This window comes from Drepanopeziza brunnea, assembly GCF_022702325.1.
Source record: "Drepanopeziza brunnea f. sp. 'multigermtubi' strain 214-2 chromosome Unknown ctg19, whole genome shotgun sequence".
Classification (NCBI taxonomy): domain Eukaryota; kingdom Fungi; phylum Ascomycota; class Leotiomycetes; order Helotiales; family Drepanopezizaceae; genus Drepanopeziza; species Drepanopeziza brunnea.
Window position 1 is genome coordinate 2,119,804 of NW_027094082.1, and position 19,524 is coordinate 2,139,327.

The 19,524-nt window shown below is 52.8% G+C and overlaps 7 protein-coding genes across 7 annotated transcripts; 3 read left to right on the forward strand and 4 right to left on the reverse strand.

The window, feature by feature from the left end:
- Positions 1–691: 691 nt before the first annotated feature.
- On the reverse strand, positions 692–2,385 carry L3040_009386 (uncharacterized protein; the record flags this gene model as incomplete). Its single annotated transcript, XM_007290237.2, has 3 exons — positions 692–918; positions 968–1,690; positions 1,758–2,385. The coding sequence occupies 3 exons, from the start codon at positions 2,383–2,385 to the stop codon at positions 692–694; spliced, it is 1,578 nt and encodes a 525-aa protein (XP_007290299.2).
- A 3,978-nt stretch (positions 2,386–6,363) lies between these two features.
- Positions 6,364–7,572, forward strand: L3040_009387 (uncharacterized protein; the record flags this gene model as incomplete). Its single annotated transcript, XM_007290236.1, has 3 exons — positions 6,364–6,438; positions 6,741–6,760; positions 7,365–7,572. 3 exons carry the CDS (start codon positions 6,364–6,366, stop codon positions 7,570–7,572), a joined length of 303 nt encoding a protein of 100 aa, XP_007290298.1.
- A 594-nt stretch (positions 7,573–8,166) lies between these two features.
- L3040_009388 (uncharacterized protein) lies at positions 8,167–10,100 on the reverse strand (the record flags this gene model as incomplete). Its single annotated transcript, XM_007290235.2, has 2 exons — positions 8,167–9,785; positions 9,833–10,100. 2 exons carry the CDS (start codon positions 10,098–10,100, stop codon positions 8,167–8,169), a joined length of 1,887 nt encoding a protein of 628 aa, XP_007290297.2.
- A 1,195-nt stretch (positions 10,101–11,295) lies between these two features.
- On the forward strand, positions 11,296–11,589 carry L3040_009389 (uncharacterized protein; the record flags this gene model as incomplete). Its single annotated transcript, XM_066155951.1, has 2 exons — positions 11,296–11,313; positions 11,368–11,589. 2 exons carry the CDS (start codon positions 11,296–11,298, stop codon positions 11,587–11,589), a joined length of 240 nt encoding a protein of 79 aa, XP_066010226.1.
- A 224-nt stretch (positions 11,590–11,813) lies between these two features.
- L3040_009390 (uncharacterized protein) lies at positions 11,814–15,588 on the forward strand (the record flags this gene model as incomplete). The annotated part of the gene is made up of 3 exons (XM_007290234.2): positions 11,814–14,311; positions 14,362–15,050; positions 15,113–15,588. The coding sequence occupies 3 exons, from the start codon at positions 11,814–11,816 to the stop codon at positions 15,586–15,588; spliced, it is 3,663 nt and encodes a 1,220-aa protein (XP_007290296.2).
- Positions 15,589–15,907: 319 nt separating this feature from the next.
- Positions 15,908–16,916, reverse strand: L3040_009391 (uncharacterized protein; the record flags this gene model as incomplete). Its single annotated transcript, XM_007290233.2, has 3 exons — positions 15,908–16,160; positions 16,270–16,727; positions 16,824–16,916. The coding sequence occupies 3 exons, from the start codon at positions 16,914–16,916 to the stop codon at positions 15,908–15,910; spliced, it is 804 nt and encodes a 267-aa protein (XP_007290295.1).
- Positions 16,917–17,279: 363 nt separating this feature from the next.
- Positions 17,280–18,965, reverse strand: L3040_009392 (uncharacterized protein; the record flags this gene model as incomplete). The annotated part of the gene is made up of 6 exons (XM_007290232.2): positions 17,280–17,345; positions 17,405–17,506; positions 17,568–17,846; positions 17,931–18,262; positions 18,322–18,603; positions 18,767–18,965. The coding sequence occupies 6 exons, from the start codon at positions 18,963–18,965 to the stop codon at positions 17,280–17,282; spliced, it is 1,260 nt and encodes a 419-aa protein (XP_007290294.2).
- Positions 18,966–19,524: the final 559 nt, after the last annotated feature.

The following is a 19,524-nucleotide window of genomic DNA, read 5'->3' on the forward strand; positions in this document are numbered from 1 at the left end:
TTTGAGGTAGATGGAAGGAGAGAGAGGTTGACGTGGACGATATGGGTTGTTGGAGCTGGGTTCTTCAACTCGTGCGGATCAGTTTGTTGACGGAGAAGCGGGCAACGTTTCTTTCTTTTTATTTTTTTTTTTTATTTTGAGCGGCGAGAAGTGGCAAAAAAATTACCCCGCTGGCTGGATTGGGGCCGGGGGAGCTTCCACTCCCTACCCCTGCGGCCCTGCGGGATTTCTTCGTCGAGTGCATAGTCTCGCGTTTCGAGACATGCACAGTGGATGTGGCAATGAGTGGAGAGATATGCGGAGAAAAATGTCGAGAAATACTGTAGCAATTTGACCAGAGTGGATTTCTAGCCCAAGTCATTCATGTCTTCATGTATTACTTATCTAAACATGCCAGCGCGGGAAACGCACGCCAGCCAGCCAGCCAGCCAAATTTTCATGCGGCTCGGTCAAGGCATGCTCTATCTGTTAGGGGGAATCTCATTGGAATCCCCAGCTTCACACGCCACACGCCGTCAAACTCCAAATCCAGATCCATAACCCCCGCCCCAGCGCCGGCAATCCCGAGCCCTCTCGCCGTGAGAAGACTTTGCTGCTGGATAAGTCCTATTCATCGTATTCATAGCATATACTTATGGAGTTTCGGATGCATGTACAAGCAAGCACGCGCAACTCGTGAACCCGACCCGGCTCAGGGATCGGAGCGGCCTCTGCTGTTTTGGTTGACGATCTCGCCTGCTCTGAGTAATGCGCTGACAGGGTCGAGGATGGTGTCGTCATTGGAAGGGCCAGACGTGTAGTCTCGGCCTCTGTAGTCGGAATGGCTGTTGCTGTAGGGAGGTAGAGGGTGCGTTGCGATTGAAACGTACCCTCGCATCGGAGGCATCGACGAGGAGAAGTCCCCGAATGGGTGAGTGGCTATGGATTTGATTAGACGGTGGTACATACTCAAGGCAGATTCACTGACCAGTCGGAGGAGGCTGTGCCCCATGTGCTAATTGGGGGGAGCCGCGTCGTATAGGTGGTAGCTGGTGCTCCAAGGAGCCATTTGATTTTTGGAGATACAATGACGGAATGGGGAGTGCTCGCTCCAATGACGGCTCCATCGGCGTGCGAGGAGAGTAGAAGACGGACGACACTGTGCTACCCGAGGAAGCCGAGGCCGTAGATCGGTTCGTTGATTCCGAAGTCAGTAGCGGAGGCGGGTGGTTCTGGCCGGTGCGGTGCGCGAACTGTGGCGCTCCGCTCAGATTGAGGCTATCGGGCGTCGGGGTGGTGCCGTTGGAGATGCTGTTCTGTCGATCCTTCACGCTCGTGAATCGAGGAAGCTGTTGATGGTGGGGGGCGTTGTCGTCCCGCAGGCCGTCTCTCCGGGGAAGCGACGGGTATATCGAATCACGATAACCTGGGAGTACCGTGGGCGACGCGGCAGAGACCTGGGGACTTGGAACCCCCGAACTCGCTTTCATGTTTGCGGCGATTTGCGGAGACGATTGTTGGCTGTCGACTGGGTGCCATGGAGCTGCGTTGGACACTGGAGGCTCAATTCCTCTCGGCCCAGGAGGACTATCGTGGAACAGATGACTATCGTGGATCGGTTGCGTGGTACCGCTGCCTGCAGTCCCGGGGGGCGCAGTGCTCACAGTCGATTCCAGCTTGGGACGCTTCGCCACTTCGTTTTGTTCGCTCGCTGTTCAGGGTCAGTATCTGATATTTCCTTCCTATCGTTCTCGTCTCGCTACGGACCGGTTACGTACTCTGCTGCGGGTTCGAATGTCTGGCCTTGAATTCTGCCAGATAGTGCGTGTACTCGGCGTAATTTTCCGTCTTCTTGTATTCGGCGAGTTCGTTATTATATCGCTCCTTGGCTGCAGAGGCCTGCTGTTCGTACGGATCCTTCTCGCTCGGCGACAGATTCTGCCAATTCTCGCCCACCAGTTTCGCAATCTCGGTAAACGATAGATTCCTCCCCTTGAGGTCCTCGCGCATCTTGTTTGAGAAGATCACGTACGCGGAGGGCGGTCTCTCGGGGGCATTATCGTCTGGTTTCGGATGTCGCCTATACTTCCGTTTCACGCCTGGTGCACACCCGTTGGCTTCTTTCCCTCCCTCGACCTTGACTCCGGGGGTCTTCTGCTCCTCCACGTTCCGGTCATCGATCGGGGTGTTTCGGGGAGACGCGAGGGCCCGGTCGGATGACAGGCCCCGAGAATTGGCAATTTTCCGCTGGAGCTTCCGGCGATGGCCGAGCTTGACGCCTAGGGCATCGAAGTCCGACTCGGTGATGTCGAGAATCGTTTCCCAGGTGTCGAAGCCCTGCTCGATGAAGTCGTAGAGGTAGTGAGAGATACCCAGCTCCGAAAAGATGGATGCCAATTCAGTCATCCAGTAGGCTGCGTCTGAAACGCGTCCAGGGTTGGGTATGACCACGGGTTCTCGAGTTCCGCAATGCTATGTACTCGAGTGCGCCTCGCTGCTTGGCCCCCAGCGAAATTGGGCGAGTCTATGTGGTGATCTGTTCCCAATTTGTTCCCCAGGGTTGATTTTTTGTTCCTTCAAAGAAGGTTTGCAAGCTGACGTTCTTGGAAGCCCACATCGATGTCTGCGGAGAGCAGATGTTACCCGGTGGAGTCGGTCATGCGAACTGATTACTCGTCGAGAGAGTTCCGAGAAGGGTGGTGGTGGTGGTGGTGATGGTGGATATTGTGGGTGGTGATATGAGTAGCGGCCGTGACCTAGCAAATGAGGCTCTTTGCAGAATGGCCACTGTCTAAGAGGAGGGGGAGGGTGTATGGTTGTTGTCTCTCAGGCAACGTCGAGGTAGGTCAGTAGGTCGGTAGGTCGGTAGGTCGGTAGGTCGGTAGGTCGGTAGGTCGGGTAGGTGGTCGGGAGGAGGTGGGTTGGTGGTGGTGTGGACTTGGGGGGGGGAATCTGGTTAGCCGTGGAAGGTCGGAAGGTAGGGCGGTAGGGCAGTCGGGCGGTAGGTAGGAGGTACTCGCATGGGAATGATGGATTTTGAAGGCAGACAATGGCAGTTTGGACATGCCATTTTTGATTGTGAATGTAGGACATATAGGACAATAGCATTACCCTTTCGCCCCCCATGCTGTCATGTGTGAAGCGGAGCGACGCTAGGCTCAGCTCCAGCAGGCTAAAGAGGGGAGCTAGTTGTAAGGGAGTAGCAGTCGAGTCGAGCTACGTTGTCCTGGTGGTCCCGTCCGGTCCGGTTGAAGGGAGATCGAGATCGCGATCGAGATTGATTCTGGTGGAAGAGGCTGAGACGATCGGTCAAACGGCGTGGGATCGACGGAGATGGTGGATGGGATGGGGCCATGGGATGGGGAGCGAATCAGAAGCTCGGATTGGGTACGGAGGTAGGGGAAGGGGGGGGGGGGGGGGGGGGGGGGGGGGGGGGGGCTATTCTAAAAAGTATGAAGATGAGCCGTCCGTAGTCTTGGGTAGTAGTAGTAGTAGTTTGGGGTTTGGGTAGTCTGGGTAGTCTGGTAGTCTGGGTAGTCTGGGGGAGTCTGTAGGTGTAAGAGTACGTACGGTCAACAGCTGTCCGACCTACGACCTACCGGCACTACTACTACCACTAGTTTTCCCATCTGGATCTGGATCTGGATCTGGATCTGGATCTGGATTAGGTCTAGGAATTCATCCTACTTATGCTCGGGCCGGGATGATCCAGCACCCACCGACTGCACACCCAACAAACGGCCGATCCAGCAGCCGCCTTCTCGATCAGCGGTCCTGCAAATGAAGAAAGGAATGGACGAATCAACGAACGGACGAGTGAATAAAGAAATGGGTCTCGGAGGATAAACTCAAAGTCCGTGCCTAAATGGCCGGGAAGGTGGGGCCGGCCGGGAAAACATGAATGACATGATCATCGCAGATGACGGGCGGACGGAGGCGGAGAGCGGCTCCGTGGGTGAGGTGGGTCGGGTGGGGTCCTGTGGATATCCAGAAATAAACACCATGGCATTTTTACTACTGTACCTTGTATTTCACGCATATCGAGGGACCAGGCCCAAGTACTACTATGTACAACGGTACAACTAGGTACCTACCTACCTACCTACCTATCTACCGCTATCGATCGATCAACTCCTCGCTCCTTCCTCATTTTCCATCCTCATCGCCTGTGATCTGGTCGCGAAGCTAGCTCTATGCTTATTCCATCCTACTACTATCTGCTACCACGACCGACATCGAGCATCGAGCATCGGCCATCGGCCATCGGCCGCCGGCCGCCGGCCATCGAGATTTTCTCGGAATCTTGGCATCTGACGGAGGAGTGGAGTTGGGAGAGGCACAAGTCAACAAGCCCAGCCAAGACACCTGCCAAAGCCAACTCCACCCCGTACCCACCCTACGTCCCCGGGACTCCCGCATGAGTTACAAATACGGCGGTATTACTAAGTAGGTAGGTATCAGCAATATCACATTGCATAGCGCATATTTTGCATATTTTGCGTTCATTCCTCCGCCTATGGATTGATTGGTGGATTGGTCAGGTCTCGAGCCTGGAATGCCAAAAAGAAGACAAAAAAAGAAGAAAAAAAACCAACGGCCAAATCCTCTTCTTATACGGCATGACTCGTGCAGGGCCCAAGTTAAGTAAAGACACGTGATGCCTGCTCCTGTGGTCTATTTCCTGTCCCGCATAAACCCTCCCAAGTGGCGCGCGAGGCTACTACTAATCACGTACCTGCAATCTTGGCTTCCTAATGGATCAGTGCCTTCTTGATTGAGCAAAAACCAGTTTGACCTGAATAGATTATCTGATTTAATGATACTGGATTAACCGTCGGTAGGCATCTCATCGGAGTGATTTCCGGCACCCCCTGATCAACGAAGTCCATCGGGGGTCCTTTCGAATGAGCGTGGAACACGAAAATCGGACTTCAAGCAAAGTCCATCAGCAAAAGTACATACGCATTACCACCAACTCTTATTAAATAATTATTTCTTCCGCAATACACCAGATTCGATGATTTCCTTTCGATCTAGGTATGTGACGCGTTTTTTTTAAAACAGAGTTGTGGTTATCAAGATATTCGGGGCGGACAAGTAAAATTTAATTATTCTAGTTGGTTTTTGGCCATATTTTCCCTACTTTTTCATATTGACCCGCAATAGATGAATGCATTTTATATGTTGATATATATATATATATAGATAGGATACACATTTATAAACCTTTTTTTTTTTTTTGAGCATATAGTGATCCTCTTACGATTGTCCGCGAACTCCTTTGATCGTCCACTTTACATCCCAGTCAATGAAATCCTTCGAAAAACCCAATAGCTTTGCTTTTGATTCCAAGCATCGAGCCCACAGATCCAACTTATCGTTCTCGACTATTTTCGTTGGAATAAGCATTTGCTGCCGCGACCCGATCCCTTCAGTCCACGAGAAGCGCTGCGCTTTCTTAAGCTTTTTTGATGTCATCAACCAGATATAACCCTGTACAGTTTTTTTTTCGTCGCCCCAGAAGGATGTCGGGATAAAGGTCTTGTCGATGTTTTCCATTTTCCACTCTCTTGCTTTAATAGCACAGTACCAACTCCCTTCTTCCTCACCTACATGTCTATCACCAGGTTCTTTTCCTATTCCAATGGTTAGCTCCGCTAAATAAATAAGTCAACGCTCTATGTGAGTCAAACTCACCTATGTAAAAGCCACGTCCAGATTTATCCGCAGATAAAGGTTCCCCTACGTACAGCTTATTCTTTTCATTGACGCGCTTAGCAGCGTCCTAAAGTTCGCGTCGTTAGTATAAGGCTTATGCTAGATAAATGAAGTGAAGACTTTCTGCTGAAAGTGTTGCATAGCCGATCACTTTTCTACTCCGAAATCCGTGAGCCTCGCTAAATGAGAGAGGGCTTAAGGCGAGCAAGATCAAGATCGCGAAGACAGACTTCGAGCGTAGCATCGTACTTATTTATGCAAGTCGTCTAATGATGCGCGAGTTGAGGAAAAGGAAATAAGCTTGCATCCAAAGCAATAGTAATATTATCCACATGACAGCATGAGGATAGCGGAATAAACAGTCACACTTCTCTCACTCTGTACCTTATACATCCCAGCGCAAACAAAATAACCCACGTTTTCCTACGTAGTGTCCTCCACTCCAGTACCTACCTACATATCGACATCAACAATTTCCTTCCTTTTTCGCCTGCGAACCCTTCCTGTCTGTCTGTCTGTCTGTCTGTCTGTCCGTCTCTCTGTCACTGCCGACTTTTCTCCCCTTCAAAAGCTGTATCCGACATCTTGATCTCTTTCAGACATTGATATCTTCAAAACCCAACCACCACCCGCCGTCCACAACTCTGAAGCCCATTGCCCATCAAGATGGCCTTATCGGACGATATTCGGGTCGATGCAGAAGATCATCACGGGTCGGTGAGCGAGCATGATCTCGCGCAGGTACGTACATGTTACACGTTCGTTCACGGTACGACTTGGGAAAGCCGTATCTGGATACCTATATCCAGGGCATTTCTGCCTCAAATGCCACAAAGGCCCGCATTGCATGTAGTATGTGCATGCATGCATGCATGAATACCTACTATTACCTATTATCCGATATTCAGCATCAGCATCAGCATCGGCATCAGCATCGGCATCTCACATCTCCTATGTTGTCAAGTCAAATTCCCATGCCCCCTCGCTTCAACCATCTCCTGATTCCCAAACGCCGCTAACGCCACCACTCTCCCGTGCTCTAGACCCTCCAACAGATCGCAAGGTGCGTTGCCATGCGGATTCTCTGCCCGTCAACCAAAAACGCGCGCTCTTTTGTCTTTTCCCATGCCGGGAGCAATGCATGTTCGTCTTTTCTCCATGTTCGCCAGATGGCGCCGGACTGCTTTTCCGTCGGGCGAGGTTGAGTGGCCTCAAACACGACAGACCACTTTCCCAAACATCTGTCTGTCTACAGTCTGTGCTTCCCATCAGTCACCGTCTCGAGCCTTTCCCTTTCTGCGACATCATCCCCCCTCCTCGAATCCCTAAATCAAGCCTCTCCGTCCAACCCTCCCAGTCTACAATGTAGATTTCCGTTTCTGTATCTATCATCCAGGCCCCCGCCCCCCTAGCCACCACCCCCCAAAGATTCCAAATCCCAATCATGACCCCCAAGCCCCCCGGGGACACACCTGACACTTTCTCCCCTCACCTCCCTACCCTTTCCCCTCTTCTCCCAAACTTTCCAAAAATTTGACACGAATCCTCGAAACGGCGGCGGCGGCAGCAGCAGCCAGACTCGCGCGCGGCGTCTCCAGTACATACGTGACGTGCGTTGCCTGGCACCAGACGAGCTAACAGATGACCTTGGCATGATGTGTCTACAGAGGCGAGAAGACGGCCGAGGCACTCGAGTCGAACCTCACGAGCCTGGAGAAGAAGATTGACGACTTGCTCGCCAGCTTCGAGGAGACGGAGCGGAAGATGTTGCAGGAGCAGGGGCAGGGGCAAGGGCAAGGGCAGGGGCAGGAGGCGGAGGAGGCCAAGGGGAAGCAGGCTGGTACTGGAGAGGGGAAGGATAAGGGCAAGCCTTGAGATGGGACGTGAAGTGTCGTGAACGGAGATGTGTGTGTGTGTGTGTGTGTGTGTGTGTGTGTGTGTGTGTGGGTTGGTGGGTGGGTGGGTGGAAAGAGAAAGACATTGCAGAGATAGCGGCCTATTCTTCGAGGGGGGTGGATGTGGAGATACATGGGCTACCCAATGGCACCGATTGCTATTATGCAGAAAGATGAAGTACGACAAAGCACAATACGAGTTCATCTTCTTCTTCTTCAGATCTACCTACGGGATAAGAAGGTATCTGCCAGAGGGGAAGGAAAGGAAAGAAAAGCTTCGGAAAGACAGAAAACAGAAAAATGCAGGACGAATTATACATTTCTACAAATAATGCCCTACACGCCCCTTCTCTTTCCCTCCCCTCCCCTCCCCTCCCCCCCCAACAGCAGCCACGTTTCTCAAATGTACGCTGGATCCAGACCCAAACTCGCGATGACTAACTATACAAATAGGTATCCTGACTGTCCATCCTCAGGTGGATGCCATGCTCTCTCGCCCTGCGCTCAATATGCAGAAACCCCAAGACCGGACGTCTATACACACCCCTCCATCACACAATCCATCTCCAACAGGTCAATACTCCAAGCCCTCACCCCCGAGAATGTTCTTCAGGATCCCCGCTCCGAGTCCCTCCACAGCCTGCAGGACCTCCTTCTCACCCACACAGCTGCCCACTCTTCTCTCGTCCCCAACTCCGGCCCCAGCACCAAACTTCTTACTCTTCCTCTGCCCCGTCAGCCCCACGAAACTCCCATTGCGCCCATCCACGGCACTGATCAGACTCAGCGTCTCCAAACTCCCAATCACATCTCGAAACTCCGTGCTGGTAAGTGGATGCAGGATCGCGTCCTGCGTGCACAGTTTGCAGTAGATATCGTACAGAGCCTTGACGGTGGGAGCTGCATTCCTCGACTTGGAAGGTGTGGCAAGCAGGTTAGCGGCTGCATCGCGCTTCTTCTTCTCCACTGCTACCAGGGCGCAGAGAGCGGCCTTCTGTTGCAGGTTGAGGGTTTTGAGGCGCTGGTTGGCGCCGTTGCCGAAGGTCGAGGACGTGATCTTGTTGACGTGGGAGATTGAGGCTCGGGGTGCGGTTTCGACGGTCAGAGCGCCGAGAGACTGGGCGAGTGACTTCAAAGGGACCGATTTGGCGGCAGAGGGAGAAGAGGCGAGGTTGGTATTTTCGCCGAGGGGGTTCTTGGATGGAGAGTCGAGCAGAAGTTGTTCGTGGAGAGCCTCCTCGTGCTTCTGCTTCGTCTCGGATTCCACGAGATCGATGGCGCGTCTGCAGATGTCGAAGGCTTTTCGCAGGTCGCCGCTTTGGCTTGAAACTTTGCGGGAGCAGAGCTCAATGGCGGCTGGATGGAGGAATGGGACGTAGTCGGGAGTTGGGCTATCAGCGGCCACGAGAGACTTTAGTCGCGTAACGATCACCGTCTTGATTTGCACTGCGCTGTATGGCAGAAATGGAAGAAGCTGGGGCTTCAGATTTCGGGCCTTAAGTCGAGGAAGGAATCGATCGGTCATGTCCAACGCGTTCGCAATGCCAACCAAGATTAGACGTGAGGACTTCTGAAGGGACCACTCGAACAGCTTGTACATGATCTCCAGGTCCAGGGTGAGGATGTGATCGATTTCGTCGAGGGTGACCACATAGACCGTCTTGTTCTTCTTCCTTGACACAAACATTCCCTGCAGAGTCATGATCTCGTCTCCCTCCAAAATTTCAATACCATCACACAAGTTCTCCAACAGATTTGCTTGCAGGTCCTTTGACGTCTTCATGCTCATACAGTTTATGTATGCCTTCTTAATGGTCGGTGAAGCCTCGAGAGACTCGGTGACCTCATTGACCATGGCGCTCTTGCCAGTTCCCGGTGGTCCACTGACATAAGTACATCCTCCAGATGTCTTGGCGATGCAATCCTTGACGAAAGTCGACAACTCCTCTCTCTCGGCCTCTCTACCCACGAGTCTTCCGCGCTCTGTGCTACGCGTGAAAAGCTGTCGGGCGCGACTGTATACTGTTGCGATCGATCCACCAGGTGTGACAGGAGTTCGAGGAGTCCGAAGAGTCAAGGGCTTTCCGGTGACCATAACGCGGTGTCTAGGTGTAGTGGGCACGGTCTTTGAGAATGCATCGTAGTGTCGAGGAGTCTGCGGTGTGAGGGTTTGAATGCGCCTCGGATAGGGATCTATTTCGAGTCAGTAATATTCTACGAAAGAAGACGCGTATACTGACCATCCCGGGTCGTCTTGACTTTCGAGGGAGACGAAAGGATTCTTCGCGCTGCGGCCCCATGCTTCGCAGGCGTCGATTCATCGATATCCACTGGCTCGCCATCTTGAGATTGAGTACGCGTAGGTTTGGACACGAATGGGTTTTCGTTCTCGTCGTTGAAAATTTTCGATTGTTGGTTGGTTTTGACGCGCTTCGATACCGAGATTTTTAGTGCAGGACTCGGGATGCTCGTCGAGCTTCGTGTCCGCTTTCCCAAAGTAGAAGCCATTCTGTCGGATGGTTCCTGCTGTTGTGTGTTGGTCGCGATGGAGGATTTCCTTTGCTATTACGGATTGGCAGCGTGGCATGAGAAGTAATAGTCGCGATCGTGAGGCGTTCGCGTGATGGGTGCAAGGATCCTTATTCGACGTCTAATCACGTGCATACCACCCCGTGACACATATCCCTACTTCACGCGTTCGTAAGCCTCTCAACACCCTCCCGACCGGTGAGCCCCCACAGGAACCCATGCCCCGAACTTTTGGTACACCCTCCCCCTTTTCCTTCGAATATACTACAGTAGTAAGTATCGGAAAAGATTTTTCGTCTCGTACCCTTCCTCTTCCGTATATGGCCATTTTGGTAACGAGCCAGGGAAACCACTGGGGCGAAAACCTGCTCCATATAATCTTCCAACCTTCCAATCAAAAGTCTTGTCTTATATTCTGTATTGCTTCAAGATGTATTTTCAAGCTAAGCACACTTGACATGAGAGAACCGCACTCTTTGCATGTTTTTTCAGCTTTTGTGAACCTTCTTATGTCTTGTAAGCGTATTTAAGCTGGCAAATAGTAGTATTTTCCCGCACTCTTTGCATGTAATTAAGCCTTTATGGAGCTTCTTACTACTATATCTTACAGGACCATCTGGGCGGGCAAATATCTTTCCGCACTCTTCACCTGTCTCTGGGTTTTTAAAGTGGCAGGTTGTCCGCTTCGGTGCCTTTGATATCTTCGCTGTTTTCGATTCTCTTATTCTCTGGTTTTTGGTTACCATGATGAAAGGGCGAAGCGTACTTCCAATTATTAGCTAAGCCCTCAAAATAGTATCAATACGTACAAGCTTTAATATATCCCGCAGCCAATTATGCGTAGCTTGCGGAATTAAATACGGGGCGTGCTTGTGTTCTTCGTGATCGCATATTCCGTTAGTAATAGTCCGATGCTATGCCTCAAAGCTGGTCTCTCCGCGCTCAATGTTAACGCGTGGAGTACCGTATCTTTCAGTCTGGTGCTCGTGCGTGGATAAAGATCTGAGCTTCTCTTCTCTATTCAACCTTGGGCCCTATCGTATGCCATCGATCTACCTATCTACCTATCCTCACCACCTCTTCCTCCTCCTCTCCCCCTTCTCCTCCTCCCCAGCGGCAATGCATCTCCCATCTCCCGTCCCAGCGCTTGTACCTGTGCCTGCAACGTTTCGGAATGGCCCATCGGACAGCTGTAAGTACCAACTAAGTACTTAACTACCGGTAGTAGTACATCTGATATCTGTAGCCGCCGGGCATCCTTGTTCAGCCCCGCCAATCATGGGAGTGGCACGTCTTCTGCTTCTACAACCCAAGAATCAAGCCATCCGATGTTGATCTGTCAAGCGCTGACTATTACCCAGCCAGCCCAGCCAGCTTCATGAGCGCATCTGCCCGTGCTTCGTTTTTTGCATCTTCCATCATCGTCGCACCAATTCTCAGCTTTGCGCAACCATATCTCCCTACCTAGGTCCTTCCTTACCTCTCTCTCTGCCTCTTTCCATCGTGGTCGCAGAAGCTCGGCCTTGAACTCATTACGACAACCCCGCATTGCCCAAAGCTCATCTCTCTACGGAGCAGATACCGGTACCCCAGAACTTTGACAACTCCAATATCCTACAAATAAAAATAACACTTGGTGCGTCACCAGCCGAACCCTCATTGGATCGTGCCTACCCTGTGCTGTGCATAAAGATGGCTGGCCGTCAAGGCAAGCCAGAGGAGGAGCTCTTTTTCCAACGACCCTCGAACGGAGAGGATAGCCCTACTGTCGAGCCTTTGAGAATATCCAAGCCGCTCAGTCCCAAGCCTCGAACAGAGTCAGCCTCCTCAGGCCGAGTCAACTATCTTCCTCCCTCCAGCAAGAACGGCTTCCCTCTACCTCCGGGCGCATCGAGCTCTGCCAGCCCTCTGCCGTATCCCGATGACCCCGACCTCTGCACTAGACCTTCCGAGTCTCGAAACAGGCGCCCTCCATACCCTGAAGACCCGAGAGTGGATTCGGGTAGGAAAGACTCGGGAAGCCCTGCAGGAAGTCCAGGCAGGGAACAAATAAGATCAAGTGGTGGAAGGACTCCTTCAATCGACATCTCGTCGCGGCTGACGACCAGCCCTATTGACAAGAGGGGACCGGGTCTGGCAGAACGAAGGGGGACTGCGCCCAAACCTCTGCCAGATTCTCCTGGTTCAGATCTGCCAGATAAAGAGGGGCTGTGGGCCAAGCAGCCCACAAGAGATCCCAAGCCCTCACCTGCTGCATCACGTCCGGCCCAGTCAAGCACTCCTTCATATCCCGAGTTCCGCCAGCAATACTACCCTCCACCTGTTCCAGATACAGCTGAGCTGAATGGAACATCTTCTTCAGATAATCTGATCGCTCCCAACGCGATGAACCGATTCGCCTCTACTGCGTCGACTTCAACTACCAGGGCCACGAGAGGCTCACCCCCTCCCCCAGAGACACCAATCGAAGGACCTGGAGAGCTGCCCGGTGGTGGAATCGAAGCTCGATATGCAGCCGCAGGAATTTCAGGGACTGCTACCTTAAGCAGTCTCCAGGCACAGAATGCTGCAGCTGCGCAGAGACAACACCAGTATGGACCTCCGCCAGTCCCCCAGCTTCCTCAGTCGCCTGGCCTCCATCCAGTCCAGCATCAGAATATTGTCAGGCCTTGGACACCTACCGAGTCTCCAGATCAGCAACCTCACGGCCCACCAACCGTATACCAAGGGCCAAAACAGGTGACAAACTCATCGCCTCCCCGAGCACAGCAGCAGCATCAACAAGGTGGACCCAGTGCAACAGGCCAATCCAATGCACTCGAACAGGATTTCCAGCGGATGCAATTGTCGCCGTCCCCTCCTCCAGCCTATTCTAGCGTGACCCCGGGTGGCACCGGTGGAGCTCAAACTTACCCTAATGAGAAGGGCCGTACCGGTAGTGTACCGGCCGCAATAGCGACCGGCCCTAAACCTAACATCGCTTCTCCTCTCACGTCTCCGGCATTACAACACCCAGGACATCCAGCTTTTGCAAATGATCCAAGAGAAGAAGTACAGCGCCCTCAACAGCAGCAAGCTGCACAAACAGCCCCTGTACAACAGTTTGCCAATTCATCGCCCTTCCAGGGCGCCGGCCCGAGCTCACCACCGCCTCTTCCGGAAGGATGGATTGCCCATCTAGACCAGAATTCTGGACAATACTACTACATCCACCTCCCAACTCAAGCTACGCAATGGGAATTCCCCAAGGGACCTACGCCTCTGAACCACCCTGACACTGCACCATTGTCACCCACGGTGTCGACGTATGGAAACCCCCTCGCTTCTCCAGGGTTGAGTGCTTTTGGCAAGACGCCTCTAGGATCACCTGGATTTGCACCCCACACCCCAGGCTACGCGGAGAGTATTATGAGCATGACTTCTCAGGCCCCAACTGCTGCGGGATTCTCAGGTCCTCCTCCAAGTGCTGGAGTTGATATGTACAAGATTGCCCCTACGAATGGAGTGTACTTTGGACCATACCTCCGATACGTGAACATGAACCTGGAGCGAGGCGTCTGGCTGGGTACCATAATGCTTGTGACTGATGGTCCGCAACCGCCAACAATTCATATCCATCGAAGCGTTGACTTGTCTCCTAACCCACGTCAATTGAAAGCTAGCCCCATCTTCACCCATCAGCGATGGGTTTTCTACCGTTATGATATAGACTTGCAAATGGGTGATGGGCCAAGCGACAAGTGGACTTATGCAATCACCTCGCACCTGGGGTGTACACGCTACGAGTTCTTAGTAGCAGGTCGCCACGAGACAAACTGGAGATTCATAGCACATTCCGGTAATGATTTTGCCATGAACACCAGCGTCAATGAGCGTTCTAAACTGGGCGGGATAGGCTTCATGTGGAAAGATATCTTACAGAAGAACGTTGAATGCGGTGGTTTCCACGTGCAGCTAGGGCTCGGTGATCAGATCTACGGAGACAGGTTATGGAAGGAGATACCGTTGCTCAAGCAGTGGTTAGCTATGAGCGGAAAGGAAAACAGAAAGACCGCTGCTTGGACCGCTAGGCATGAGGAAGATGTTTCTCACGCCTACTTCCACTACTATACGAGTCACTTTGACCAGCCATACCTGCGAGAGGCATTCGCTCAGATTCCTCACATCCTCCAAATCGATGACCATGACATGTAAGGCAGCAAAATTTTTTCCTCTTGTATCCAAGTACTGACATGAGCAGTTTCGACGGCTTTGGCTCCTATCCCGACTACATGCAATCCTCCAACATGTTCAAGAACATCGGCCGCGTCGGTATCGAGATGTACCTCCTCTTCCAACACCACACTACCCTGGAAATCCTCCGCAATGTCAACTCGGACATCGACCTCTTCACCATCACCGGTTCAGGGTGGCACTTTGTCAAGTATCTTGGCCCAGCCGTCGTAGTAGTCGGTCCTGATTGCCGCTCAGAACGCAATCAACGACAAGTACTTGCTGGTCCTACGTACCAAGGCTTATTCCCAAAGGTAGCGACTTTACCGCCTAGTGTGCAGCACTGCATATGGATGATTTCCGTGCCGGTCATATATCCGCGCCTGGATACTGTGGAAAGCATCGCGCACACGATGGCGACAGCCAAGAAGGGCGTCACTGGTACATATAACCTGCTCGGCAAGGTAACGAGTTCCGTAGCGGGTGTGGTAGGTGGCAAAGAAGCTGTGGCTTCCGGTTTCAGCCAAGTGAAGAAAGCAGTCGGAAAGTCTGGGCTGATGGGCGGTGTCCTGAACACGTTCGGCGACATTGACATCGCGGACGAGCTGCGTGACATGTGGACTCACGAATCGAAGGATCTAGAGCGGACTTACCTGATCAGAACGTTGCAAGGAATTGCCAACCAAAAGGGCCTGCGCATGACATTCTTGTCTGGAGGTGAGCTAGCTACATCCTGCTCGAAATACCCAATAATACAAAGCTGACAACAGACCGTACAGACGTCAACTGCTGTGGCGCAGGCCTCGTCCACGATCCCTCCCATCCCTCCGACCACAAAACTATGTACCAAGTCATCTCGTCGGCCGTCGTCGCGGCCCCACCTCCATCCTACGTCCTGAAGCTGCTGCACAATAACAAGCCGCTGTACGTACCCGCCAACGGCCAGAAGACAACCAACCAGGTCTCCGACACCAAGGAGGACATGATGGAGATCTTCCAGACAGACACGAACGGCGGACCGCGCGAGATGAAGAAGCTGATGGGCCGCCGGAACTACGTCGCATTCGTAGCCTACGACCCGGAGAACGTGCCTGGCAGCAGCGGCTATTCGAGCGCCGGCAGCGTGAGTGCCGGCCAGAGCGGGCTGGCGAAGCTGAGCCTGGCCGTCGATTTCATCGTACAGGGGGATAGCGGGTTTGCGGCGCCGACGAAGTATGGGCCGGTCATTATTCCTAGCTTGGAGTTTGGGAGATGAGCTGGTGACCATGATGTGCTTGACGAGTTTTTGTTTTGGCGAAGAATGAAAGCAGGACTTGTTGGTTTGGTTTGGTCGAGCGAGCAAGCAAGCGCAAGCATCTGGAGAGGGGGCAAAGGAGTTGTACGGCAGCGCCTGGGATTTATGAACGAACGCTTTTTATTTTCGCCTCTAAATTCCCCCTGACTGAATAAAGCGTCCTATCACACCCACCTGGTCCGAATCAGAATATGTGCTGTGCAAATATAGTTCCTGTTCAGAGTCAAGCCTGTGCTTCTAAAATGATCGACTCTCAATGCCCGCTGCCCGCGTGCGGTAGTCAGAGGTCAAATAATTTCTTGATCTGCGCGGTGGTATCCGCAATATCCTTTACGCTATGCCCAATCGTCCTCGGATCGGAGAAGATCTCATGGTCATTGCCCCCGACCTGGGTCTGGTCGCCGAAGAAGTGGATGGTGGTGTACTCGATGCCTCCCGGCAGCTTGGCGTCGTTCTCGAGGTGCTGCAGACAGTACCGCTTGTCCCAGCCGTTGGGGAAGACGTCGAAGGAGATTTGGCCCCCGATTGAGTACCTGCCCACCCATCCATGAATCAGCCCTGCCATGCCCTGCGGCTCCCAACCCCTCCCGGTCCCGATGGAATCATCCTGCACATTGCAAGTGGGGGAGAGCCGGTACTCACGTCAACCCCAACTCGGCAAACTCCGCCCTCAGCGCCTCCACGAACCTTGCCCGGATCCCGTGCTCCAGATCAAACTTCTGATACTCGTCTCTCTCCCTCGGACTGGCGTTCCTCCCAATGGGGCTCACGTTCACCATGCCATTCCGAAACTCCACAAAGGTGCCCCGCTTCACGGGGATGTCCAGGTCCGCAATGTAGTGCAGGATGAAGCGCACCAGCCTCTTGTAGTTCTCCTCGCCGAGCGTCTGGATGAAGGAGTTGGAGGGGAGGGGCGTGCCGAGCTTGAAGGCCGTGAGCCCGTTCTCCGAGAAGCAGAAGTCGAAGAGCGTCGTGACGGGCGCGGCGGCCGGGATGCCGATTTGCTCTTGCTGCTTGGGGAGGTCGGAGCCGCCCACGAAGCCGATGGCTACCTTGTGCCGGAGCTGGGCGAGGAGGGCGAGCATTTCCGGGGTGGCGTCCTGGGTAGAGGTTGGGGTTAGCAAGAGGGTTGTGGTGGTGCTCGTCGTGGAGGGGAGCTAGCTGTGATGCTGAGGGCGATGCTGGAACTCACTTACCCCGCGGGGATAGGTGAGGGTCCCATCGACGTCGAAGAGGACGATTGTGTTGGCGATGGGACGTTTGTCGAGCGGTGGGTAGGAGTCTGCCATTTTGACTGCTCTGGAGGGGGTTACTTCTTTACATGCGTTGAAGAGGCTGAAAATGTTGAACAAGAAGGAAAGTCGAGAGAGATAAGCGGTCTAGCTGAAGCGGATGCGGGGTGTTACTATAGGAGCTAGAGGTCACCCCACTATAGCTAGACCCCTCATCTTATCGAGCTAGATCCCTGCTCATCCATCGTTGTTCAACAACAGCTCCGTATTAATCATAATATATTGCTATAGCACCGTTATAGCATAGCATTTGTAGAGCGTTCTTTATCCGCTTGCTCTTTAATTTCTTTGATTACTTTCTCTTACGATCAATCCCAGCCATTGTTCCTTTTCGTAGATTGCTCCATCTGTAGGTCTACACTACTCTTCATCAACCACAACTCCCCACTCGTGATCTTCGTTGCCATACGTGATATCGTAAAGCCACTGAGAATTGTACAAGTTAGAATGTCTTCAGCCAGCCTGGAGTTTTTGAGGAGTCCTACTTTTTTCAATATAGCAGCATAATACCCACTCGCACCATCACCCATCTTGACATCAAGTTCTTGCTCCCTGAAATTGATCGCCGAAACGGGGGCAATAAAATACTAAGCGTTGTATTAGCAATCACCATGCATATCCCATGAGCGACAGTAACGAAACACTCACAGCAGTTCCGGAGACGAAGGCCTCGACCAGCCGTCCTTCCTTCCAGGCTTCCACCAATTCGATCATTGTGAAAGTTCTCTCGACAACCTCTAGTTCTCGGAGATTTTGGGTGAGGTGCTTCGACCCGCTTGCAAGCCTGTCTCTGGCAAGTTCGAGGACACTTCGCCTCGTTACTCCATCTAGAATGATCTTGCTGTCCAACGGCGCCGTTACGAGCTGCAGCTTGCCTTCCTTGGTCTTCCAAACAACGAAGAAGTTACTTGCCCCAGCTTCAGTGACCTAGAAAAGTAGATTGTTAAACTCACACACTTTCTGAACATGCCTCAATCGTATCTGATGAGTCCGGGATAAGGGCCAACTCACCTGGAAGTCAGACCCGAGCAACCACAAGATCTGATCGTAACCCATCTTCTTGCCCTCCATATGGCTTACGAACGCCGGTCCATAGTTAGCACCGACTTTCGCATACCCAAAGCCACCAGGCCACGCCCTCACATCACTCTTCGAAGCGAGCAGCTTCAGCCCAGGCGGCTTCTCCACTGCCCCAGGCCGGGTCGCCGAGAAGTCAGGCCAAGCCACGGCCACGATAAACAGGAGACACTCTGACGGCGCCGTAGGGTTGATCTCTGGACCATTACCAATCATGGCTGGGCGGATGTAGAGGAAATTCCCAGGTCGGCTCTTGGGCAGCCATTCTTCAAAGTGCCATGTGTCAGTGAAGTATTTCCCTCGATCAAAGATTGGGTGAGCTCACTAGGACCATCCACCTTCAAGAAAGCCTTCAACAGCTTCTCCAGCTCTCGAGGGTCGAAAGGGGGTAGAGCTACGCGGCCACTGCTCATCACCAGCCTGGCACAGTTCTTGTCGGGTCGGAAGATTCGCAGCTTGCCGTCGTAGCCACGATACACCTTCATGCCTTCGAAGCACTGGGTAGCGTAATGGAGACACGACGCAATAGGCGACATGGTCAGCGGCCCGTACTGTTTGATCTCCGGAGCGTGCCAGCCAGCATCAGATGTCCACGTGACCATCAACACTGCAAAATCCATCAGCTGAAGCTTTCCACACCCTCCCATATAAAGGAGCATCCATATATCCCTCCTGTAGACCAAGTATAACATGACGCCCTCGTCGAGCCCATACCCGCATGTGAATGGAACGAGACGAAACTCTCCGCGGGCCAGCAGGACAAAACTCACTATGATCCGTACACGTCTTCATACCCCACACCGCGTCCGAGTTCACCTCCGGCACCTCCCTCGGCGCCGTCGTCTTCGTAACCGTCAACTGCGACACATCGAGCTCCTTCAGGGTGGGCTCGACCTCCGCCCTCTCCTTCGCGGCCGCCACGCCCGAATCCGTGAGGTGGTTCACGCTCTCCACTGCGTGGCCGCTCATGATTACGAAATACCTCTCTCTGAAAGAAACAGATTCCCCCTCTAAAGATCCTCTTCTTCTGCTCCTGCTTATGTTGTATAGGCAGCGAAAATCGAGGTTGTATGTTGAGATGGATCGACGAGGGTCGTGAGAGGAGACCCGCCTCGATGGCACGGTGCTACAGCTGCCAAAGGTGGATAGTATAATAATCGTCGGCTCGCTTAGGTGGGCCTCCTTACATTCTTTTAGTCTACGATTAGCCTGGGGCCACCAGGATGGGCTAGAGTGCATGTCCCACCTTTGGGGCTACCGGTATATAGACATCTCCTAAAGAGAGGAGCTTATGATACCGGTAATACATCCTCGCCTTATGCACCTCCCCCCTTTAAAGTGGTCACTGCCGCAAAGACGTCTTTTCGCAAATCCTTTGAGCCGCAGTCAAGTGCTAGAAACTCTTAAGACGAATACTATCAAACGACTCATACCCGGCCGAGAAAAACGGCCTTAGACCGAAACTAAAGCGCTTTCATACTAAAATTGTAACGATCACCCTTCTCTATACTTGTAACCTAGATTTTTT